This window comes from Drosophila novamexicana, unplaced genomic scaffold (assembly GCF_003285875.2).
Source record: "Drosophila novamexicana strain 15010-1031.04,08,12 unplaced genomic scaffold, DnovRS2.1 tig00001415-arrow-arrow-pilon, whole genome shotgun sequence".
NCBI lineage: Eukaryota > Metazoa > Arthropoda > Insecta > Diptera > Drosophilidae > Drosophila > Drosophila novamexicana.
The window spans coordinates 135,762-162,047 of NW_020824856.1; the positions used below are offsets into that span (position 1 = coordinate 135,762).

Below are 26,286 nucleotides of genomic sequence, written 5' to 3' on the forward strand. Positions count from 1 at the left end.
AGGTTAAATATTCCAGCAGCCATTTGAGAGAAGTGCGTTCATTCTCTGGAGTTAAGCAGAACAAGCTTTTTATTTTCATACGAAAACGTAATCTACAGGTGGATCTATAAGATACGGAGCTTATAAGTTTGTCAGAGAATGTTTCTATGCCAGGAGATGAGAGGTGGCTTTTTAATGCATACGCAGGTTAGGTCTTGGTTTAGCTGGCTTTGTTTTCTGCCCGTTGCTTATAATTCTCAATGGGTTATAGCTTCGAACTGTAGACATGCGCTTGCTGATAGAAGCGACCGGTGCGTGACATAAAATATTTATATCCCATTTTGTTAATCTACTTAAAAACATACTACTTTGGGCTACTTGGCTGCTGACTTAGGTCTCGTTGAAAAATATGCAAAGAGCTGCAAATTTATTCAGCTCAAATTCGGCAACTCCTTTTCCAACTATTAAAGTGGCATTAAGAAGAAGCAGCAGACAAACTTTTTATACCCTGCACCCATTAAAAATTCAAAATAGAGTATATTGGCCTAGTACAAATGTATGTAACAGGCAAAAGGAAGCACCTCCGAGCCCATAAAGTATATACATTCTTGATAAGCATCAATAGTCGAGTCGATCTGGCCATGTCCGTCCGTCTGTCTGTCTATCCGTCTGTCCGTCTGTCTGTCTGTCTGTCTGTCTTTCTGTCCGTCTGTCCTGTCTCTGTTTGTCGAGCATATCCCCTATGTTTCCAAAACTAGCCTTATATATAACACAAGTATTTTGTACGAAGGCATATAGGTATTAAATATGTTTGTGTGAGTGTGTGCGTGTGTGTATGTATGTGTGTGCGTGTGTGGGCTTGTGTGTTAGTGTATGCATGTGTGTGTGTATGCATTTTTGAATATATGTATGCATGCATGTTGGTTTTTTAATACCAAACGCAGACCAAGCCTATTCGTCGCTGTGTTGCAAATTTAATTAAAACGTATTTCTACCAAGTGCTGTCCTCCTCGATTCTCAAGAATTCAAGTAGGCTCTGCAGTTTTTCATGCATATTTAGTAGTGTAGTCTTTTTTTTAAGTAGTTTTTTTTTGTTGTTTTTGTTTTTTTTTTGGTATGTATGTATGTATGTATGTTTTTTTTTGGTATGTATGTATGTATGTATGTATGTATGTATGTATGTATGTATGTATGTATGTATGTATGTATGTATGTATGCATGTATGTATGTATGTATGTATGTATGTATGTATGTATGTATGTATGTATGTATGTATGTATGTATGTATGTATGTATGTATGTATGTATGTATGTATGTATGTATGTATGTATGTATGTATGTATGTATGTATGTATGCATGTATGCATGCATGCAGGCCGATCGGCTGGTAAACAAAAATCGCGTCCTAACGTGAACCTTCATCACACAAGGTAACTTCTGTGCATTTTTCAGCTTCCTAGCTCTTATGGTTAGGGCTATGCTTTGATCACCAATCAGTCAGTCGGTCCAAGCAGTTTTATATAAGGAGAAATATTACCCACGCAAGAGTTAAAAAGATTGTAAATTGCATCAGTTGTTGGTAGAAGAAGATTCGGGGCATCCCATTATCTGGCACTCCTAGCTAAAGCACTCTACCTGGCTTATTTCGCAGAATCGCATTTCAACTTTACCGCGCTTAAACCCTTTGGGAATTCTAAATGAAATTTGCTTTTGTTTTGTTGTTGCCTCACAATCGGAATCTGCGACTTGCCACAAATACACTTTGCTTGCAACTATTTATTGCATTTGCCCATTTCCCCATTTGCCCATTTTGTCCATTTTGTCCAAGTCTGTTTCCGCCGCATCTTTGTGGCGTCTCTATTGCCATTTCCTGTCTATGTTCCGTTTCTGATTCCGAGTACAACCGAGTCGCCCAGCGCCAATTACCAGCTGCCAGCTGCCGGCTGCCAGCTGCATTGCTCAGTCAGCTACAATAACAAGATAATCGCACCCTTGGCTGCCCCTCGGCTAGCTCCTCGGCACCCGGCTCCCGGCTCCCGCCCTTCTGCCACTTAATTGTTGGCTATAAATTTTGATTTTGTCATTGTTCAGCTTCCCACTGAGTCCAGTCCAGTCTACCCTATTGACTCTTCCCACTGCATTGGCCATGTCTTGAGTATTTCATGAGTTTTTGCTGCTCGCTCCCCTTACTAAAGTTTACAATGCCACCCTCTCTCTCTTCCTCTCTCTCTCTCTTATCAAGCAATTATTGTTTATCGTGTGCAACGATTTGTTGCAATTGCGTCCATTTCAGGCAACTTGGCAGCTTGGCGTCTCGACGCAATTCAATTGGCATTGGCCATAATCAATTTCATGGCAATAACCAAACCTTGCCCTTTTCCTTTCTAGATCACCCGCCCCGGCCATTTGCTATCCCCTTTGAAAATTGCTTTTGCTAAACTAATTTCAGTTAAAAAGTTTGCTGCTTCTCTCGTCTACGTGGCGCTAGTCAATGCCACATTTTGTGGCACTTGCAACTTGCAACTGGAGAGGTCAACTGAGCAATTTGCCAAAAAAGAAAAAGAAAACGATGTGGCAACGCCGCGATGTCGCCGCCTTGACTGTGGTGTCTTATGTGCCCCCTCCTCTCCCTCTCTCCACCTCTCTCTCTCTCTTTCTCTGCATGAAAGTGCATGCAACATGCTGCATCGTGCCACACAAAACTTAAGAATGTTGTCATCTATTTTACGGCGCTTTTAGCGTGCCGAATGCCACCTGCAAGGACAACGACGATGCACAGCCACGCCTCTTTCATGCATCCCCACCCATTTAAGAGCTTCAAGGCGCGGCACACATCATTAGCATGCGGGAAAGTAATGCGATATGCACGCCCACAACTAATTACGGCTCCTGCTCTGCACACTTAACAGCAATGATTCGCGGCGGCCCCATTAGCCGGCCAAACCCGGCGAACCACCCACAAAAACAAACTTCCATTGCCCGCCTGTCCGCTGTGACCTCTGATTGACACGTGCTTAAGATTCATGACATGCCACTGGCAACGGCTCCGACGCCAGCTCAGATTCCCAGCTGCCGCTCTGGAGCTGGGGCAACAGGTTGTCGGGTGGCTGCGGTGGTTCAGCGGTGCACGTTTTGGCTTGCCAAGCATTTCCGCAGCACAACAATGCAAATTGCCTGTAATCGAGACTAGAAAATTACCATCAATTAAGGCACAAGGCACTTGCCTAACTGAAATCGATGCCAAAGCCAATTCGCATTTATCGATAACTCTTTATCTAAAATCATTTTAAAGAGAACTTTCAGAGTAAAGCCATTTAGCTTTTACTTAGTCTCGTTGTCTGCTTCCAATAAATCAAGTATTTGGTATTCTCCTGAGAGCAGAGGGTTTATGTTATTGTTATAATTTCGGCACTTCACACATGCACCCAATTATCACCTGAAAAGTACCTCACAAATTGTGAGTACACTCGTTGCCTTCAATGAAGACCAAACATGACTTTGTTCAGACTCTGATTTCAAGTGGCTTTTGGACTCGTTGAGCTGAACGCAACTCAAAACCCAATTCAATTGCCAACTTTTTGGCTGCTTTTGCCAGTTGCCAATTATCTCAAGTTTTGCTTTCATCCCGAGTCCGTCTTACAGTTCGCTCACTGACTTTGTTCTTTACTGTTTTACCTTTTTTTATGCCCTACACCCACTGGAAATGTACAAAGAGAGTTTAATGGCTTTCAGCACATGTTTGTAACAAGCAGAAAAATAGTGTTTACAAATGTACTTGGTCAGGGCGACAAGCTGAATCGATTTAACGATAGATGACTTGTTATTTGATATACAAATGCTCATTTATTTTATGCGGACTGAGCTTGTCGGCATTTCTTGATATCTGCTATCGATAAATCGATACTCGTTTAATATCGATTTTGAGACAGGTTTTCTTTAATCAGAGCTCGACGATCATAAGTGCTTCGTTTCGTCACTTTGCCTTGTTACACTTCTTTGTATGATTCGCTTCTCCCTGTCTTTACCAAATCTTCGCTTCTCCCTTGAATTTATTCCTGCGTTATATTTGTTTTCCGTGCTTGTTCTTCTTATGCTTCCACCTTTCTCTTAGTATTTTGTTCTCACTCTTATCCTAACTTCAAACTTCTTTTCTTATTTCATTTCTCTCTGGCTTCCACTTGAGCTCACAGCCTAATTCCCCGGCTACTTATCTTGACATGCTTCTTCCTGCTTCTCACACAATATCGATAATTATCGATTTTGCGACTGTGTTTTTTAGGCATAACTCGAAGATCATAAGAGCTACATTCCTCCAACTTTATGTATATTTAGAAGATTTCTTTTTTATGATAACCCCTTCCCCAATTTTTCCTAGAGAAAAGAAAAATGATCCAATTTTAGTGATAGATGTAGGATAAGCACAACCACAAGCTAGTCGTTTGTTTCTAGCAGGGTAACTGCCAGTCGTTCACTGCCGTTCACTTGCTGGCATTCGATTTGTTTTTCGTTTCGGGTATTCACAAATTATTCGTGCCCACTCATCTGCAGCAGCTTCACGGCCGCCTTTTTGTTTGTGAGTCTTTTAATTTGTTGCGATTTTTGCACGCTCGCATGGGTAGCATACACACACACACACAGGCACACACACACACACAGACACTCGTATTCAGTTTTGTTTGTTGGCCGCGCCACGCCCCCATTTGCCGGCTGTGTTGGCCGACTTTACGCTCGACTTAATTTGTTTACTGTTGGTTTGGTGGCCTTTGCCGCCGTCGCTGCGCGCCAAATCAAAAATAATGGCAGCCGAACCACGCCCCATCCACCGCCCAGCCCACCCCTCCCCCTCATTTCCGCTCACCCGAGCAGGCTGTGCTGTGCCCCGTATGCACAGAGAGAGCATCGCAGTGTCGCATATTTGAGCAGCTGCAATATTTATACAGGCTCGCATGCACGGCCTGGTACACGCCCCCCCAAACTGCCGCCCAGCGCTGACCTTTTGTGTGTGTGTGTGTGTGTGTGAGTGTGTGTGCCGTCTGCGCTTTTCACATTTGTTTTTATGACACCGGCGAGCTGACCTGCATATGCTGTCGATTTAACCAGCCTGCCCCACTGACCGCGGCGGCTCCTAATGAATTGCAAGGACCCGAACGATTGTCCTTTTTGTCTTTTTGTCTTTTTCCATTTTTATTTATTATTTGTTGGTGGCATTGTTGTGCCCGTTTTTATCTTTAATTGTACGTTAATAGCGTAAACATTTTGTGCATTGTGTTTCCTGCGTACGCCTCGTAATTGTGCCCGGCCATAAAAAATGGGCTCTCAGTGCGCATTACGCTCTGGCTACCCAAGCCAACCATGGTTGCCCCTGGCCTTGGCTTTGTATTGAATATGGCGCGCGCACTGATTGCAGTTGTAAAACAAATATTTGGCCAACTTGCGGGCTATTCATAGCGTAAATGCAGCAGCGAGAAGCGATTGGAGAAGTGAAGTGGAGCAGCGACGAGGCGCAGCTTGCGTCCTTTTCATATTCATGCTGTTTACTTGCCGCCACTCGACCTAAAGTTCGATTTCACAAAAGCACACATGACGTTCTTTTGCTATGCTTCTCCATTCGCTTCTCACTTCGTTGCTTACTTTTATTTTATTTTAAATTCCAATTCCACTTGCCTTACATATTTCTTTCTGATTTTCGGCTCCTTTCTCGCTAGCTTCTAATTCAATTGATTCTTGCTTAGATTCGTTTCTATACTTTCTCTTATGGGACTTTTTGTATGCTTCTCTCGCTTCGCTTCTTCTGTTCGTCCACATATCTTCGCTTCCCTTTTAACCTTATTCTCGCATTTCGACATTTGACCTTAACACATGAAGCAGTTTACTGTGCTTCTCCTTTCATTTTCCACCTTGCTTCTGTTGGCTCAATCGATGCTCGCTTCGCTTCTTCCGTTCTTCCTCAAATCTTCGCTTCTTTCGCAACTTTACTCTCACATTTCTTTTTTATTACCTAGGCTACTACTAAAGCTACGTTTCTGAATTTTTCCTTCGTATACTTCTTTCTCAGCTTGACTTCTTCCTATCTTCACCATATCTTCGCTTCCTTCTTAGCTTTACCTATGGCTTATGTTTGTTTGTCCGTTCTGCTTCTCTTCCCGCTTCTCCCTCCTTTCACTCAACCTCCTCTTATAAATTCACTTCTCTCTGGCTTCCTTTTGAGCTTTCCACGTAATTCTTATGACTATTTGATTTGCTCTGATTCTTCCTTCGCTCTCAGTCACACAAAGTTATGCATCGCTTCTTGCTTGGGTGACGCTTTCAACTTTCATCTGAGAGCAGAACCATCCATCAGGCAATTTCCAATGTTTTCATGGACTTAAGCTTGGTTATATTAACAGTCATTTGGTTGAGAATGAACAGCAAAAGCAAGAGCCCGTGATCCTGATGGAGTGAGCAGCTTTCAGCTTGCGCACAATCTCAGACCGAGTGCCCAAATGCACTGACTGGCTAATATGCCGGCTAAAAGGCTTACAAAGTTCTTGCTTGAACAGCAACTGCAACATTGCATTATGCTTCCACTGGCTGACTGAACGACTGAGCGACTGAATGACTGAGCGACTGTCATCAATTTGTGCTATTTCTTTGCCATTTTGCTTAGAGTAAAACCACAGCCAGCCAACAGCAACTCGAAGGAGGCGTGGTTCCAGCAGAAGGCGGGAGGCAGAAGCAGCGGCAGCGGCAGCTCGTCGAGTACGAAATGCAGCCAAGTTGACAAGCACTTGAGTGCGCATTAGAGGCGATGGTAAACAGCTATCTGCCATCTACTATCCGGTCTGTGTCTGTGTCGGTGTCTGTGCCTTGCCTTGCCTCAGTTATTGCAGCGTGCGGGCGCCCGAGCTGGGACGCAACTGTGGGCCTGTTCCTGATCGGGCGCTCGACATGTTTTGCTTAAATCAGCACACAAAAGCAGTCAACAGACAGGCAATCGCTTTGCAAACTCATTTCGATACCCTCTAACCATTAAAGAAAAAAAGCGCCCAGCAGGGAATAATCGTACACGACCTCATACGATTGCCAAGTCGAGCTGAGTCAATTTGGTCTCATTAGCTATAAGCGGATCAGGCTCTTTTTTATTGCACATGCAATTATTTCAACCATTTTGTCAAATCAACGATAATTATCGAATTTTTGTATATGGCTTTTGAGCAAATCTCTGAGATTTGAAGAGCTGAAGCTGTAGCTTGAGTTTATTTCCAATTATAAAGTATGCCCTGTTGCTCCAAAATCGATAATTATTGTTAACAATTTCGATTTACCCTTCCTGAAACATATGTTAGTGTTAAAAATAAAACAATAATTTAAGTAGTTTTTAAAAGTGCATTTATTCAAATTTCTTTCTATCAACTATGATTGATATGCAAGTTTTTTCGTAGCATATAGAGCTTGGAATAATCTTTTGTTTTTCGATAGCTCCGATAAATCGATAAAAAAAAATAGTTTTTCTCATATATGCATGTGGAATAAAGGTGAATTTAGCGTAAAGGGTATGACAAAAAATAATATATAATTGCTTAAGTATGGCAGCACAGCCGCAGTCTTATTTCATGATTACGGGGTATATGGCAGTCGAGCACTCTCGACTTGAATTTTTTTGTACAGCATTTATCATCTTTGGTTGGTTGCCTTAACTATATAAATGTTCCTGCGACCCGATTCGGATTGGACACGTGGTTCGAGCGCATCTCGATTCTGGTCATTTTGCTGAACTGCATAACGTTGGGCATGTATCAGCCCTGTGTGGACGATACCTGTCTGAAGCCGCGCTGCAAGATACTGCAGGTGAGTAAATATAGCATATAGCATGTCTATCTGTACCTGTCTACCTGCCAGCACCCTCCAGTCGCCGGCCCTGTAGCTGTCACATTAACTGTCATTTATTTAAGCAATTTTTTGGCTCACTTCCTGTCTGCCTGGCTGATGACATCAAACAGGCACTTCGGCTCATTAGGCAGCCAACGCACACTGTGCGGGGCGAGTCGTTGGGTTTTTGGGGCAATTACAGAGCTACAGCGTATAGAAAATGTTGTGGTTGGGGTAGCATGATGGGCGCTGTGCGCTTTAGGGGTGCGGGGAGCGGGTGTTCAACGTGCGAAAATGTTTGTAAATGATATGGAAGGCAGACATTTTGGCCGCAGCCAAGTGTAAAGCATGCGAAGGGCGCCAAATTGGCAACAGGAACGGCACGGGGCCAAAATGACAATGAGCATGAGCAACTGAGCCAAGAGGCTGAGCACGACGAGAACATAAGTGGCGCCCAAATTGCTGAGACTTGTTTGAGCAGCGCCAGAGACGAAGACGAACACGGCGACTGAGTCTGGGACAACTCCTGCAGAGCTGCGAGCTACATTCATGTGCGTCAGTCTATGCACGGGTGTCTTTGACACTGTTTGCTCGGGTGCTGGAGGGACTTGTGGGTCACTTCATGCATGATGTAGCAACACGTTGTGCCGTAACTAAAGTGGACAACAGCTCATTTTGACAAGTGTCAACCACATTTTTCTTCAAGCACTAAATGAGTTTCAGTTCCCAAGCGTAGAGAGCGTTGATAGAAATTAGTTTTTGTGCAATATTTAATCTGTCAGCCGAAATCTTGCTACATTACTTGCCAAAAAGCATCTGAGCTAAGTGATAAAATAATAAAATATATCTAAGTACTATACACACCTATTCAAATTCATTTGGCTTGAATGATTCAAAATTATTCAAAGGTGTATAGAGTTTATGATACAAAGCTAACGAGGCATTTCCTACGACATAAAGTAGATATATATTCGTGAGTTGATCTAGCCATGCCAGTTTTTTTTTGTCTGTCCAAAGGAAACTCTTGATAGGGCAAATTAAATGTAAATAATCTCAATTCCAATAAATCAAAAAATTATTAAAGCTACCCCAAATATGGAATATAGGTTGTCGTATAGTCTATTAAGACAAAAGAAGTTCCATAATTTGTTTTTTTTTTTTTAGCCTCGAAAATTACAGATTCTATATTTGCAAAATACTGTATATAGATTGTCCTATATTTTATATCTTCTTTCGATATATCTTTCCGATTCTTTGCAATAACTTTAAAATAATCAAAGATACATATACCAAATACGATATATCTTATATATATGATCAACAATAATTCGCTTTCTGGATAGATTAAAAAAGTACTCATTTAATAGAGCCTCGCGCTTTCGCATGTACGCAATGTTCTATGCCATATTTATGCCGTGAAAGTTTCGTAAAGTTGGGACGAGAAGACTTGGAACTTACCCAAGAACGTATTTCGGGTAAATATTGAGAGAAGATATTTGGGTATATACAAAGTGGCAGGAATTTCACAAAATATGGAAATGAATATTTATTATATTAGGCAAATCATCAACGGTTGACTCTATCGCACGCAGATCTTCGATGACATCATCTTTGCATTCTTCGCCCTGGAGATGACCATCAAAATGGTGGCCATGGGCATGTGTGGCAAGAACACGTATTTGGCGGACTCATGGAATCGACTGGACTTCTTCATTGTGCTGGCCGGACTGCTCGAGTATGTGATGCATGTGGAGAATCTGAATTTGACGGCGATACGCACGATCCGAGTGCTGCGGCCGCTGCGTGCCATCAATCGTATACCCAGTAAGTGTGCCACAGTCGCCGTCGCCGCGGGGTAGTCACGGCCAGCTGCAGCACTCATTGATGTATTTCCACTGCAGGTATGCGAATTCTGGTCATGCTGCTGCTGGACACCCTGCCCATGCTGGGCAATGTGCTGCTGCTCTGCTTCTTTGTGTTCTTCATCTTCGGCATCATCGGGGTGCAGCTCTGGGAGGGCATACTGAGGCAGCGCTGCACACTGGAACGACCCGACGGCATGATATATCCCATAACGTAAGTGGAACGAGCCGCGACTAATGGGGTTTATTTTCGGTTTTTATTTTCTTTGTATTATCCTTTTGGTTTACTCGATTCGGCGGGTATCTTTGGGGCAACGGACGTTCAACTGAGTTGACAGCGGGAATAAGTCACGTGTCTGTCTCTGTCTGCAGGCGCCTCTCATGCAATATATATATTTAAGATATACATATATACATATATTTATATAACTATATATGCCTATATATCGCTTAGATAAGACAATTTGAGTTTTTGGTTGTCTTTTGGCTTTGATACTGTTTGTTTTTGTAAAAATCATTTTTGGCTTTGATTTTTGATAGCTGCTTAGCTCATTTCAGGCTAGAGAGCTATCTCTCTCACTCGCTCTCTCTCTCTCTCCCTCTCTCCCTGTAACTCTCTCTCGCTCTTTGGGCTGCCTGGCTGCTAATTCATGTTTTTTGCTTTTTCTGTTGGCTTTGCTTTTGATTTTTGATAAATGCCAGCTCACACACACACGCACACACACACACACACACACACACACACACACACACATAGATAATAAGCGACTTTTTCTGTCCCTGTCTAACGTTCAGTATTTGCATATCAAATGCATTGGCCGCCCCTCAATTTGATGAACTGCCGTTCATCAAAAACTTGGTTGCCATCCTGATGAATGTTTGCGGCGTTGCCCATTTGGCTGCCAGCGACAGGCACAGTGTTGCAAAGCGGGCACGAAAAGTGTTAAGCATTGCCTGCTGGAAGGCCATTGACTGAAATATGTTCATTAAATACACTTAATATGTTAATTTATGCTTAATTGTCATTTAAATTTTAATTGACTCGCTCGGCACAAAGTGACCATGGAGGATTGTCAATTTAATTGGCCACATTTTCACGGCACTTCGCCACTTTAACTGTGTTTTAATCTTCGTTAAATGCCAAACACTGAACAGTCTAAAGTGACCAAGGATGACAGACATTGCCTACAGCTCTGATCCTTCATATTATCCAGAGTTGCTTTACGCTTAAAGCCAGTGTTGGTCTAGGCTTAAAGTCGCATTTAAACTTGGTTATTGCACATTGCATTTCACAAATTAATAGCCACTTAAAGTGACAATGGAGAATGCTCACAGGCTGTGTATTCTGTGAGTTGTGCCTTCCAAAGTGACTATGGAGGACGTTCACAGGCTGTGGTCTCTGTGAGCTGAGCTTCATAAACCAGAAGCCATGGAGCACGTTCAAAGACCGTGGTCTCTATGAGTTGTGCCTCCATAGTCACTTTTACAGTACTCCTGCATGAATGGCTGTGTAAAGTGTGAGTTGACACAGGCATGTCAACTCCATGGTCACTTAGTGGGCCTTCCCTTTTACATTTTTCAGCCGCCTCTTTGTGGCTTTGACAGCTGGCAAAGATTTTAAACTTGGCAAACAATCATTTATCACTGGCCATGGTCGCCCTCCCCCTCTCTCTCTCTCTATCACTCTCTTTCGCTGTGTGTGTGTCTGGCAATGACGTCAGCAGCAGCAGCAACAAAAACACACACTCAAATACACACACACGCACACACACACACACACACACACACACACTCACTCACACACTCACTCACACACACTATTCGCAGATGGACACCCCAAAAGTAGGCAACCTACATATTTGTTGTATTTTTTTGCAAAGCAGTTTTTTTGATGCAGTTTTTTGCGTTATCGTTAATCGATTGTTTTGCATGCACGAAACTGTACATATTATGAATATGGGCGCTTTTTTCTTGAATATGCTCGCATTGCCGGAAAATAGGCCACACTGGCAGGTGTTAATTTGATGCCATTTTTCGCTGGCTCGCATTATTGTTGTAAATAATTCGCCGGCAATGCAAATTTATTTTGATTGCATTTCCAATTGTCGCTGATCATAATTTTTGTATTTATTTTTAATCACATTTTTCCTTTTTTACATATAAATAGCTGTAAAGTTTTTATTTAAATGGGCAGCACTTTTCGTCAAAATGAAATATTAGCTATATTATTTTTATTGATTTTTGATGGCAATCGTGTTCGCTGACAAATGGGCTTGTGTACATATATGCCTTCCTTATATATATTCCGAATCTAAGGCTATTTGTTCATAATCGTGTATATATCATTTATGTTTAGCAAGAGTTCTGCCACAGAGCTCATATGTTTTTGTGCTTGGAACTGTTTCTACCTTTGCCAAGACAAGCAATTTCCGAATGAAATTATATCAACTGATTAAGAGAACAGAACAAACTAATGAATTTTGCTTGCTGAAGAAGCATACATACCCTAACTTTGCGTCTGTCTGTCTCGCAACCTTGTGCAGCTGCTTCTTCCTTCTACGCACAGCCAAGCCGAGCGGATCGTGTGGCTATATATATGTGTATATATAGCATTGAAATATCGCTCGAATATTGTTTTTTATCTTATGAAAATATGAATAACTCTTCTTTCTACATCTTTCTAGTCTTTACTTATCAAAAGCGTCCAAAAGTTGTTTTCAATATTTTGTAAATTTAAAGATTTTTTTATTTTCTAGACAAGATTTTTATTTTTATTTGCTAAACATAAACTCCACAGCTTTAAAGGAAAGAGTCTCGTCTTTTTTTTTCCTTTTCTGTTCATATATCTGCAAGGCTATTTAAGCTTCGGCTCGAAATTACATGTTGCTGTCCTCTGATTTATTTTGTATATATTTTGTATCCCATTTTTATTTGGTCGCGAGTTTTTCGAGTACAGTTTTGTGTTACATTGTATGGTTTTTTTTTGGCAGTACACAGCCAGACACAGACACACGCACACCCATTTTTGGCACACTCTCACACACACTCACACGCACTCACACACACACACACACATATGCGGACCCTTGTACAGTCACGTGCAAAAGCAAGTCGCGTTTCATTCGCCCGTTTAGCAACAATTTAAGAGCCAGTCACAAAGACCAGGTGCGAGTTCTTGTTTTTTATGAGCAGACAACAGACTTAATACAACAACAACAACAACAACTACAGCAACAATAACTAACAGCAACAACAGCAACAACAACAAAAAAACAACAGAAACCCGTTACAATAATACAAAAATACCACAAAAATACCACAAATATGTATATAAGTATTTCTAAATTCTTTTCCAGTTCTTTCCTTTATTTTCTTTTTCCCTTTTATTTTCTAATACTCCTTCGTTGTAGTTGAAACAAGTCGAAATACGATAAAAATCGGCAAAAACAATAACAATTTGATTTCTTTAATTGGCAGCCAAGTGAAAAAATTAAAAAAAAAAAAAACAAATCCTAAAAAAATTAATTTTAACAACATTTTCTGATGCTCCTCAGTTATTGTTTATCGTATTAAGTTTGAAATTTCCAATGCTTTTCTCCAATTAGCAAGTGAAATAAATACCAAAAAAATACCATAATTATATATATACAAAAACAAAAATCATACCGGGAACAAACTTTTTGTTTACAGGGGACTACCTGAAGTGTACAGAGTTCGAGTCCGTGTTAACTCGTAAGATAAAATGATTTATTTTTCCCCCTTTTCAATACCTACCCACACAAAACAAAAATACAAAAAAATACCAATAAAATACCCAAAAAAAATACCACACTAAAACTTAAAGAAAAATTGATAAACAACACAACAACAATACACAACACATATATACGAACCCTAGTCGTCTAATATAGCTCTTGCTCTCTCCCTAGCGTACTCTCTCTCTCTCTCTATCTCTCTCTATCTAATTATCTGTTACTCTCTCTTTTTCTTACTAACCCAATCGTAAACTTAAGGCAAGCGCTTGCTCGCTCGCAGTCTAATCCCCAACGATAGTTTATACGATATATCGCAAGCACTAACCCGTTTGCTCTCTTTCGTGTTACACGCTCTCTCGCTGAGCTCTAGCTGGCCGCTCTTTTTCTATCCAATACACAACCTCTGCCTCTCTCTATCTATCTTTCTCTTTCCTATAGTACCCTCCCCAAATACTAGTTTCAATATATATGTTTATGTGTATACTTAACGAATCTCTTCTCTCTCTCTCTCTCTCTATGGTTCTCTCTCTCGTACACTTTATAAGTAATATTTGCAGATATATACAAACTAAATACGTACTTAATACTTTTAAACTACTTATACTTAAACTATATATAGACTATATAAACTAGCCCTTAACGAAAACAACAATCTGCTCAATTAACAGTTGCCAAACACAACACTACTAAAACCATTGGCGTTAAACGTTATGCAACACTGAAGACTGTAACTCACACACACACACACACTTAAGCTGATGCCACAGCGGCCGCGAGAAGTGTAACGACATAAAAATCAAAGCAGAACGAAAAGCGGCACATAGCAAGAAGTGAAGCTTGGCAGCTAAAAACTAGCAGAGATAAGTTAGAAGCGAAGTGAAGAAAGAAGTAAAATAACGCAACCAACCAACGCAAGGTTGGACACCAAGCGCAGCCTAACGAGAAGCGAAAGCAAAGCAAGATGTTGAGCGAGAACGCATTTTAGTTCCCAGCTCAACTGAGCGATAAGTCAATAAGCCCAAGCGAGAAGCACATCAACCCGACTGGCAATGTCTTTTGAAGCAAAGCGAGAAGCTAAATACATTTCTGACATATTATTAATACTATGTTGATTCTTGCTTGTTAGACAGGGATTCACCATATGCTTCTCGCTTCTCTGCGAACAACTCATGCGCCAATGCTGCTCACTTTGCTCATGTCAAGTTTCTTTCTGCTTTCGAATCCGTTTCTTTCTTGGCTGACGACGTCTCCTGCCTGATGTCGCCTTACCAAACACTACTCGCTTCTGGAATAGTTTTGCCCAATGCTTCTCGTTGCTTCTTTCTCTATCAGCTCCTCACTTCTTTCAACGAAGCTTCTCGCTTCAGTCAACGCTTCTTGTGGAATGTGGGTCATCAGCCTTTACTCTAAACGATTGCCACAGTACATCAAACACACACACACACACACACGCACACACACACACACACATACACGCATACACTCGCACACCTGCAGCAGATACTAGTTACTCGTAATGTTTTGTAGCCTCCTCTGTGTGTGCGTGTCCGTGTCGTAAACGTAGTGAATATATGTTATGTATGTGTCCATGTCCTCGTCCCCGTCCTCGTACTCGTTCCCTTGTTCGTGCCCGTACTCGTAAATGTTTTAGCAACAGTTTTCCACTTGAACTTACACAAAAGTGTTTCAAATTCTGTTTCTTTGTTTCCTTGTGTTTTGTTAGACTTGATGTTCTCTGTGTCTATGTGTGTGTCTGTGTGTCTGTGTATCTATGTGTGTGTAACTCTGTGTGTCTCAGTTTTTTTGTTTCTGTTACTCTTTGCGTTATCTTGAGGTCTAGTTTGAAACTGACCCCAGTAAGTGTTACCCCCCCAAAAAAAAAAACGCAAATTTTCTTACAAGCAGACAAATTAGCCACAACACACACGCACACATGCACACATACACATGTAACTTGTGTTTTTTTAGAGCATTTTCTTTAACGTAGTTCTTGCAAAAGATTTCTGTTTTGTTTGTTATTTGCAATTATTTTTACTTACACACACACACACACACACACACAACTACACCTATACACACACACACTAGAGCACCCCACCTGAAGCTACATGTTATCTATGTATGTGTGTGTATCTTTTGTAAGCTCAACTCTTTTTACAGGAAAAACCATCAGTTTCTATTGCAAAGGTATTTAAAGCTGCCCCGGCCCCTAGCTTAACGTACCCCGAACCGCACACTCTCTGTCTCTCTCTCTCTCTCTCTCGCAAAACTCTTCACACAGCTTGCCACAAATGGAAGCTACAACAATAATCAAAATTAAAGTCGCATTACATACTCCATACTCCACACACACACACACACACACACACATACAGAGACACGCATACAAAAAACTTTTGCATACTTTTGCGCGCGCGAATTTTATATTTTATCATTTTTTTTTTGTTGGGTTTGTTCCTGGTGCGCGCACGTGCATATTAAACACATTATATAGTCACACACACACACACACACACACACACGCGTACATTTACGTTGACATTTTTGTGTCTGATGCCCCGCCCCGCCCCGCCCCGGCCCAGCCCCATTGTCGCTGTGGCGGCCCATTTGTCCACTTTGCGGCAACGTCGCGCGTTTAATTTAAATTGCTTTGGCGTTACTTCTGCTGCCTCTTCTTTTGTTTTATCGCCGTTTTATCTTCTGTTTGTCTTCTACTCTTTCTTCTTCTTCTTGTTCTCTTGCGTTGCACGCATTACGTCTTCATTTTGTGTCCGCTTCTTTTGGGTGCACAGTTTTTTGATGGTCTACGTTCCTCTTTTTTTTTTTGCGGCAGCTAAGTCGCCATTTTGTGGCATTTCTCTCACTCTCTGTCGCACACTCTCTTCGGTTAACAGGTACAGTTGTGTTTGTAGCCTGCGTGCTTGAACTGTGCTTTGTGGTGTGACGCACGTTCTTTGATCTTGCTTCTCTGACAACTTGTCTGTCTTGCTTGCGCTGTTTCCTCTATCTCTCTCTCTCTCTCTCTCTCCCTCTTAAAGCAAGCTCGGCGCCATTTTAACTGTTTTTAGCTTAAAGCTTGATGCACTCTCTAATTTATTTAAAAGTTTACATTGCTGCTGCAAGCTTAAAGCTCGAACTCTTTAAATTCACTCTGCTGCTGCAAGCTTAAAGCTTGACGCCGCTCTGAAGCTTCATACTCACGATCTTTTTCAAAAGCTCCAAGCTTTTTGCTTGTTGCTATCACTAAATTTTAACTTACGCATTTGTCCAAAGCTTTACGCTTTTGCCACTCTCTCTCCCTCTCTTTATATCTCCTTCTGTCGCAAGCTTTCAAATCTAGCTTTAAAGCGCAAAGCTTGTTTCTTCCTTTTCGCAAAAGCTATCGACTCACGCTTAAAGGCGCCTAGGCCTGCTGCTCTCGGCAGCTCAACTTATAAGCTCTCCCTTTCTCTCACTCTCTCCCTCTCGCTTTCACTCACAATTTCTCATTGTCTCACTTTCACTTTTGTATTGGATTTTGCATTGGATCAACACATCTCACTCTGTCAAATATCAATTAGTGTCTCACACACTCACACTCTCTCGCTCTCACTCTCGCTCTGTGCCCTGTCGAACTGCTCTGTTCCGGGCACAGAACACAAAATTCTCACAAAATCAAAATTTCATGCAAAACAAAAAAAGAAGAAATCAAAAACTTAACGCATAAATATCTCTCAAGCAACTTTTCACACGTACTCTCGCTCTCTCGCTATATCGCTATATCTCTCTTTCTCAATCTCTCCATGTTTGTTAAATGTTATAATATACTCGTAATCGCATAACGACATTAATCTGCGTATTAATTATAATATGAATTGATATAATATGTGAACTTTGATTGCTAAAAAACGACTATTTTTTGTGCTCTCTCTCTCTCTCTCTGTTTCTCTCTCTCTCTCTCTCTCTCTCTCTCTCTCTCTCTCTCTCTCTCTCTCTCTCTCTCTCTCTCTCTCTCTCTCTCTGTGTTCTTCTCTTTGCTCTCACTCATTGTCCGACTCTCTTTTCTATATATACATATATATATATATTTCATTTCCGTCTGTCTGGGTTCTTGCAACTTGTTTTCTAACCATTTGCCACCCGCAACATTCTCTTTACCCATCGAACGCAACTCGCAGCCTCTCGCAATATTATGAGTTCTCGAAGGATCAGGATTATATATGCTCCACGCCCGAGGATTCGGGCATGCATCTGTGCGGCAATTTTCCGCCATATCGCATCGGCTCACTCGTTTGCAGCGGTAAGTGTACACATAATATTAAAAACAAGAACTTTCTGCCCCCCACCCCCCCTCTCCAGCAACACCCGCGTAACTTATCCCCCCGCTGCCATGACCACGCCTCCCACTTAATGAGCTGCAAATGGCGCTTGTTAATCAAATTTTGATGGCACTTTTAATTGCTTTCGCGCTGCTCAACTTTGTAGCTTATAAGTAAGCACCCGCACCCGCACCCCCTGTCATCACATTCCACCTCTCCCCTCTCTCACTCTCACGCTCTGTTTTGACATCTGTGAACTCAACATTTTTGCAGAGGAGGCCAAACTGCTGGACCTGAATGAACCAACGAACACGTCGTGCGTGAATTGGAATCAATATTACACGACCTGCAAGCAGAGCGGCGAGAATCCCTTTCAGGGCACCATATCCTTTGACAACATCGGCATGGCCTGGGTGGCCATATTCCTGGTAAGTTGCAGTTAGCCCCAGCTCGGCCGCAGAGTTTGCCAATTAGCGCTTCAACTTTCGCTGAAAACATATAACAATGACAACATTGACACAGCACAAGCCCAACTCACAGACAGGACTTACGACTCGTCGCTGTTGCATGTTAATTTCGCTGCTCAGTTGCGGTGGCAGTTGCCACTTTTGGCATCGCTTTCAATTAAAACAACAACAACAACGACAACAACAGTAGCTGCCAATTTGCATAGGGCAGCTGGCGCTGTCTGCGAAGCGGGTCACGATTCGCCCCGCGGCAACACGCGGCGTATGCGCAATATGTCAGTCAATAGTCAGCATCATGTTGCCCGCAGCCCGTCGCCAACTAGCTGCTAAATTTCGTTTGCGGCATTGATTGACTCATTTTGGGACCTATCAAGCTGATTGGCCAACTAGCAATTGGAATTAAAAACATTAATAGACAAACAATGCCACAAATAAACAGATAAAGAACAAGACACAGATGTATATAAACAAAGATGTATATACAAAGTACACAGCTACAGATACAGCTACAATCTATGCATACAGATTCAGATAGATATGGTCATAGATGCAAATTTATCTGTATAACGATAGAGATAGAGAAAAAGTGAAAGCTGTTTAGATACAGATTAATTCAAAAAGTCACAGATACATTTGTAATAATTAACTTATTTATGCATGAATCTCTATATTTGCCACATCTTTAAATTTGTATCTGAAATAACCCCGATATATATTTCCATACAAAGATACAGGCTATAGAAAGAGATACTTATGTACTTACACACAGGCTATTAACAAGTACGCATAGCTACAAAATAATAGCCAAAGATAGATCTATAATTAGCTACAGACACAATAACAAATCGATTAACAGATATGCAAACTCAGATACGACCTTAAGATACATATACTCGCCAGCACAGGTGTGGATGCACATGATTGGTTACAGATGCAAACTGAAATTCTTTGAATTCAAATTTGGCCACAGGCTACAGATACGTGCACAGATATTAATATAAATATCCATATTGTTATTGATAAATATAGACTCAGATACACAAATATGCATAAACAAAAATACAACAAACAATTACAAAAACTCTTACAAACAGCTACAGATAGAAAGGCAGAGAAGATACATTTAGAGATATGCATATTTAGATACAGATACAATTACATAGATACGAATTTGAATTTGAATACAATAATCAAAACACAAAAGAAAAAGATACATATGTGGATATATCTAAAGATATAGATTGAGAAAAGATACAGTTAACTGATACAGATACTTTTTGCATGTATACAGATACAAATACTTTTATGGAGATTCAGAAGTGATGGTAACTCTCTAAATACTTGAAACTTTCAAGCTAAAAGATATAGTTAGGGGCATATATACAAATGCAAGCTAAAGATATTGATTGAGAAAAGATATAGCCTGCAGATACACATATACAGATGAAGGCTAAATAGTTAAAAGAGACAGATTCAGATATGAATACGAACCGAATTGCTGAGGTTCAATTGGCACAAATACAGATACATTTCTATCTCTGCCTAGTCCATTCAGATGCACAAGCACAGATAGATTTGTAAGTATATTCAGATGCCGATATACGAATATAGATACAAATGCAGCTCGCAGTTGCCCACTCGGCCCATCGCTGTCATCGTTTTGCGGCCGCTTTGATTTGTGACTTTGATATTTGCCCATTAGGGGTAGCCGCTTATTTGGGGAGGAGATTGTGGGCTGTGTAGGTGGGGCGGGGCGGGGTTTAAACGCTTTGCAATTAAACACAAATCAAATACGCATTAAACCAGCTGCCGCGCGGACAGCACAGGACACGACACGTCACGACCAGATACGAGCAGACGGACCAAAAACAGCTCTGAAATATTACGCATACGTGACGTGGTACAAAATGAAGAGCCTCAGTTGTTGCTGCTGCTGCTGACCTTTGGGCTGCTGCCACGCTGCTAATTACGCTTAAAACAAAAACAACAACAAACATAACGCTTGTCACTTGTCATTGCAGGTCATCTCGCTGGAGGGCTGGACGGACATTATGTACTACGTGCAGGACGCGCACAGCTTCTGGGACTGGATCTACTTCGTGCTGCTAATTGTGGTAAGTGCGCGAATGCAGACAAATTGCACAGCTGCAAATTTGTTTAATGAAATATATATGGAATATATATAATATTCCGATTGTGCAAGGCACAGCCAGATCTACAGCTAGATTGCCTAATTCCTGACAAGAGTTCAATTTTGTGCAGCAAATTCCACCCGCAAGCGTGGAAAATATGTGCAAAATAGTTGAATCGAACTGTTTTGCCTAACTTTCAAATTCATTGCCAAGAAACTTTCGGAAAATGCATTTGAGACGTCTTTAACACTTTTTGGCTATATGGAGGTCAAACGCTGGCCGGGCGAAGGTTCAAGTTTCTTGCTACTAAATTTCAACTTAGACATGTTTTTTATGGTCAAAATAAGGTCAAACGGCCAAATTGATTTTATGCAGATGTAATTAGTAACAAGCAAAGGGCAACTTCTCCATGCGCTTGACTTATAAATATTTGCTGCAGATCTCACAGACTATAAGAGCTACAGATCTGAAACTTAAGCGTTCCACAACTCAAGCGTGTTTTGAATAATTCCATGAAACTGATTAGAATCTATATCTAAACTAATTTCTGAGCATATATCAAATTTGGTATGTAGCATATCTTCGAGTCTAAACGAGAACTGAGTAAGAAAAACAACTCAATTGAGTCTTGGCTTTTGGACATGCTTGTGCCCTGAACATTTTACAAAGATCGGACAATAAGCACCGAAGTTTTCCGAAGTGCGGGCCTGAGAGGTAAGAAGAAGCACAGTCTGTGTTTGTACAGGCAGGGTATCTTGCAATCGTGCACTCTCGACTAGCGCTCCTTCAGTTGTTGTTTTTTTGTAAATAATCGACTTGAGTTGCTTGCACAAAGCTGCAGCTAAAGCAATTTGAAAATGTAAATAAGTAAGTAAACTTTTGCGCACAGCTAGAACAAACCCGGCCACAATAATAAAATATAAGAGCGCAGCTGCCCAGTTGAGGGGAGACGCAGCTGCAGCGTGCAACTGTCCAGCTGGCAACATGTTGCAAGCTGCTGCTGTGCCTCCCTCTTGTCTGTGCATATGTGTGAGTGTGTGTGTGTGTGTGCGTGTGTGTGTGTGTGTGTGTGTGTGTGTGTGTGTGTGTGTGTGTGTGTGTGTGTGTGTGTGTGTGTGTGTGTGTGTGTGTGTGTGTGTGTGTCTATCAAGGCAGGTGTCCTTGGGCTAATTAAAAGCCTTTTAAGCAAACAGACATACACTCTGCCACACACACACGCACACACACACACACATGCGGACAATTTCATTATTTATGTTTAAAGTTCGCTCACATATAGCGCGCTCTCTCGCTCACACACACACACACACACACACACACATGTGTGCCAGCTGCTTTGTTAGCTGCTCATTTTATGTGCAAAATGATTTTTGCTATTGCCCAAACAACAAGAACAGCAACAGCTTTTGATATGCAAATAGCTTGCAGTCTATGCCCAACATATCCACCTGCCCCTGAGTCCATCCACTGCCAATACCCTGCCACCCCCCCCCTTCCCCCCCTTCCCCCATTAACCCATCCACCCGGCTTGAGCTATTGAAAGTTGCTTGTTGCTGGCAAGGAAATTGCATATTTATGTTTTTAGAAGCATTTTGTGCAGCGAGTGTGCCACACAAATACAAAAATTAGAAACATTTTTCTTAGTATACCCTGTAAAAGTGACCATATAGGGTAGGGTGTCTGCCCAGGCCACATGTGCTCTACCATAAAATCGACTTGTTGCATCTCTGATCTCTGAGACTATACGAAAACTTGGAAGGTAGCCTCTCCCATCTGGCTATGTGCCAGATTTTGGGCAGATAATCCCAATACAGTACAGTCTGTTATAAGATTTACAAATCTGTTAATCGAAGTATCGATCAAATCGATTGCACCATAGATTGCATCGATTGCGTTATCGATCACACCGGTTTCTTTAGCGATAACATCGATTGCTTTATCCATTTTACCTTTTCGGTTTAAATTGTTAACCAATACACAATTTAGACTTTCAAAAGTTATTTGCCGAATATATCAATTAACAATAAGCTTTCTATCGACTATCGATACGAAAGAAAGCGCATGCTACAATCATTTCTGGAACCAATATTCTGATTTGCAAAATGTTAGCTCTGAAACTTTTCTGAGGATCATGAAATAAAAACAAAAGCTGGACAATGCACTTTTGCATGGGAATAAATTTCATTATAATATATTTGGCAACTCAATTTACAATTATTTCAATTGAATTTATATTTATATTTTTGAATAGAAAACAATAAAAAGAAGTCAGTTTCTTATATCCGAGCGAGCGCTAGAATTTGCGTACAGGGTATCTGTTAGTCTGGCAGATAGCTGCATTTCTTTTTTGTTGTCCTAGTTTTGGCCGTTGTTGTTGTTATTGTTATTGTTGCTGATGCTATTGTTGTTGAAAATATGTTTTCAATTTAAAGTTAGCAAATTTGTTTTGCCAGAAAGCTATTAAAATGCAAAAGCAGCTAATGGATGACCATCTGCATAGGAAGAGCGAAAACAGGCGAGCGAGAGAGAGTGAGGGGTGGGTGGGGGGCAGAGAGAGCGTTGGAGGAAAGGGGAGAGCAAGTGAAATTGACAGCTCAACCAATTTGCAGCAAAAGTCATTGAACGCACAACAATTCAAAAGTTCGACAACTCGCAACAGCCCGAGCTGCCCATTAACCGTGCTGCCTGTTGCAGCTGCCTGTTGCGAAGCTGCCCCAATTTGTGGCACAAACTTGCTGTCGCCTTGCCTGCTTAAGCGCAATCCGCAGACGTTGAACCGGTCGCTGGTTCCAATCGAATCTTGCACCATATTCTCGTTTTAATCAGGCATTTGTTCTGTTCATGTTGCAGATTGGCTCGTTCTTCATGATCAACCTGTGCCTGGTCGTCATCGCCACCCAGTTCTCGGAGACGAAGAAGCGCGAGATGGAGCGAATGCGCCAGGAGCGTGCCCGATATACGTCAACATCGACGCTGGCGAGCAGCACCAACAACTCGGAGCCGGCCACGTGCTACGCGGAGATTGTCAAATACATAGCCCATCTGTGGCGCCGCTTCAAGAGACGAATGTTAAAGAAGTACAGATTATATAAGTATGCTGCTTGTCCTTTTTCAGTTGATTCGATTATGTTTTTTGTTCACTTTTTACCATTTACGACTTAACGTTTACCGTTTACCATTTATCGTTGACATCGTTTATTGTTCTCTTGTTTTTCTGGCCGTCTAAGTCCCCATCAAATATTTAACATGAACTTCACAATTGCTTGAGCTTAACAACAACTGCAACTGCCAAATTGTGGCCAGGTCAGGCTTTCATCTTGTATCTAACAAATTCAAGGACTAATCCTCGCGCTAATCTCGCTTGAGCAGCCAAGCTGAAGCAGCTCGCATTCTCCCTTTCTCTGTGTCTCCCTCTCTCTCTCTCTCTCTCTCACTCACTTTCTCTCTCTCTCTCTTTAAATGATTGACAGAACTCCTTCTCTACTTCAGCTAATTGTTGATAACTTAAGCCTTGTCAGCCCATCCAAAATGATGAAAATGAATTCTCAGAAGAACCTTTTAATAAGCTTTTTCATATCGAATACCTTTGATTTGTGCTCTTATTTAAGGAGCTTTATTCTTTGGCCTTAAGCTTGATTCAAGCTTGATTCAATCAAAACCCTTGACTTGGCTCGAATCCAGCTTCGACTCTGTTTTTGAAGCAATTCAGTGCGTGGTTTCTGCTGGAATAAGCGATATTGGGGACTTCAAACCCATCTTCCTAAGCTCCACTCTTCCAGATATAAAGAGTAGTTTTCTTATTCTTGAAGTTGTCATACTCCTGTTTCTCTGGATATATTTCTTCTTGGAAAGACAAATGTCTAAGGTAAAATGGAATTCGGCAAATATATATTCTCTCCTTATCCCTAACAATTGAATTCTGGATCTGAACTATCCTCTTGCAGCCATCCATTCCAGATGCTTGTACTTTAAATACTTTCTAGAGGAAATACCTTCCTCTAATAGAAAACAGATTGAGCAAATGCAAGAAATCCTGATAAATTCTCAAAGGAAGCTCCCTATAACAGTTGCTTAAAGAATATAGATTCGGATTCGAAGACTTTCCAGATATGCTTTAAAGCTTTCTCAATGAAACTTTGCATAGGTTCGTCTTTCTGTAGCAGGCAGCACATATGTGAAATCGATCGGATCGGAGCACTATATCATATACATATGACAAAGGAACGATCGCTTGATAAGTAGATTCTTTAGGAAAATGGTTTCAATCTTCAAGTTATCTTGATCAAGCTCGGCACTTACTATTTAAGCTATGCTGTTTATGTGTCAAGACATAACAAGATCGCATTTCTATATAATATATGAGTTCTGTCTATATACAATATATCTAGTTATAAAGAGATTGAACGCTGTAAGCCTTATTGTAATACATCAAATGGAATTGCTGGATCCACCTGTTAACCAGATATTAGAAGCTTCTGACTCGGCTGAGTCACCCTCCCTCACCCTCCCCCACCGTTCCACCCGCAGCCCTCGTCGTCGTTCGATTTTATTGCAATTTATTTGCGAGACACGACCTGTTCGTCTGATTCGCGGACTTGTTTTGGTTTTACTTTTTTCTTTTTCCGTGTATTTTGTTTGATTTATTAAAAATTCATTTAACATGCGTTCCGCCTCTCACGTCCTGCAGCGCACGTGTCCTGGCGCTCGTTTTTTATGCGTTTCGCGTGCTTTTCCACTTTCTTTTTTTTGTTACATTTTCATTTTTATATAGTTTTTTCTTTTATTTGCTGTTATTTTTGTTCAGCTTTTTAGTTTTCTCGTTTACAGTTGTCAACTTTTTGGGTTTTGCATATTTTATGACCTTTGCTTTTCAATTATTTGCACTTGCATCTGGTCGCGTGTGTTGTTCGGTGTGTTGCTCTCTGTCCGTCTGTGTGTGTGTGTGTGTGTGTGTGTGTGTATGTCTCACATAGCAAAACATGAGAGCAACACACAGAACATTGCATAGAGTTTAGACTTAGTTGCTTAGTCATGAAATATCGATGTGAACGTGAACATGAATGTGAACGTGAATGGGAATGTGAATGAAGTAAGTGACAGCCAGAACTAGATATAATGTATGAAAGTTATGAACTTAGCTAGGATAGTTACATAGCACTAACAGAATAGAACAATAAGAAAAGCCAACAATATTTCTACAGAAATAAATAAAATAGAGCCCTTTCTAAAATAGCTTGCCTTGAGCCACAAGCTTTCAGGCCAATTTAAAAATATTTCCTCGAGCTTTAAGAAGCTTTCAAGCCTGAAGATTATGAAAGTATCTTAAGCCAAAAACGCCTTAAGTTTCATGGACTTTCATAGGATTTTAATCATGGATTCAGCTTCAATCCGAATTATCCAATAAAACTTTTTTAAATCAGCTTTTATCAGCTTTTTTACAAGTGCAATTAACTTTGCTTAGAGCTCACTTAAAGCTTACGTAAAGCTTTGATCTCTAGCTTTAAAGCACATTAAACCTGATTTTAAGTGTTGGAAAGCATATGAAAATAAAATAAAATTATATATAATTAATAGAATAGAGTAAAGCTGTGGCAAGGCACAATATTGCATTAAATCCATTTAAAAAGGGGGCAGAATAAATTGATTACATTGTCTCACGCCCGGCTAAGTGCTGCCCCAGGCCATCAGTAATTTCTGTTTTATGTTAGGCAACACTGGCTTTTCTTGCTCTACCATTTAACTCAATTTGAACAAGCGTGTGAAGTGTCTGCTGCTTAAAGAAGACGTTAGGTTGAGCCCGTTAGCAACACGTGCAACAACTTTGTAGCTCTAGAGACCAGAACGCACAATATCTTATTAGCCATATCTCCGTCTATTCCGGCCCTGCACCCGCTGTTCTGTCTAAGTTTTATGTCGAGTTTGCTGTGAACTGTGTTAATTTTA

General features: G+C 41.1%; 1 protein-coding gene across 1 annotated transcript in view; it reads left to right on the forward strand.

Moving 5' to 3' along the window:
* The window catches only part of LOC115767588, a gene marked incomplete at its 5' end in the record, with an annotated part of 54,641 nt that overhangs the window by 2,879 nt on the left and 25,476 nt on the right, over positions 1-26,286 (forward strand). Inside the window, 8 exons of the mRNA XM_030711874.1 lie at positions 7,697-7,808; positions 9,422-9,653; positions 9,731-9,905; positions 13,382-13,423; positions 17,604-17,725; positions 18,018-18,172; positions 20,233-20,325; positions 23,194-23,435. Of these exons, the coding sequence (XP_030567734.1) occupies positions 7,697-7,808; positions 9,422-9,653; positions 9,731-9,905; positions 13,382-13,423; positions 17,604-17,725; positions 18,018-18,172; positions 20,233-20,325; positions 23,194-23,435 (1,173 nt within the window). The remainder of the gene's footprint in view (positions 1-7,696; positions 7,809-9,421; positions 9,654-9,730; positions 9,906-13,381; positions 13,424-17,603; positions 17,726-18,017; positions 18,173-20,232; positions 20,326-23,193; positions 23,436-26,286) is intronic.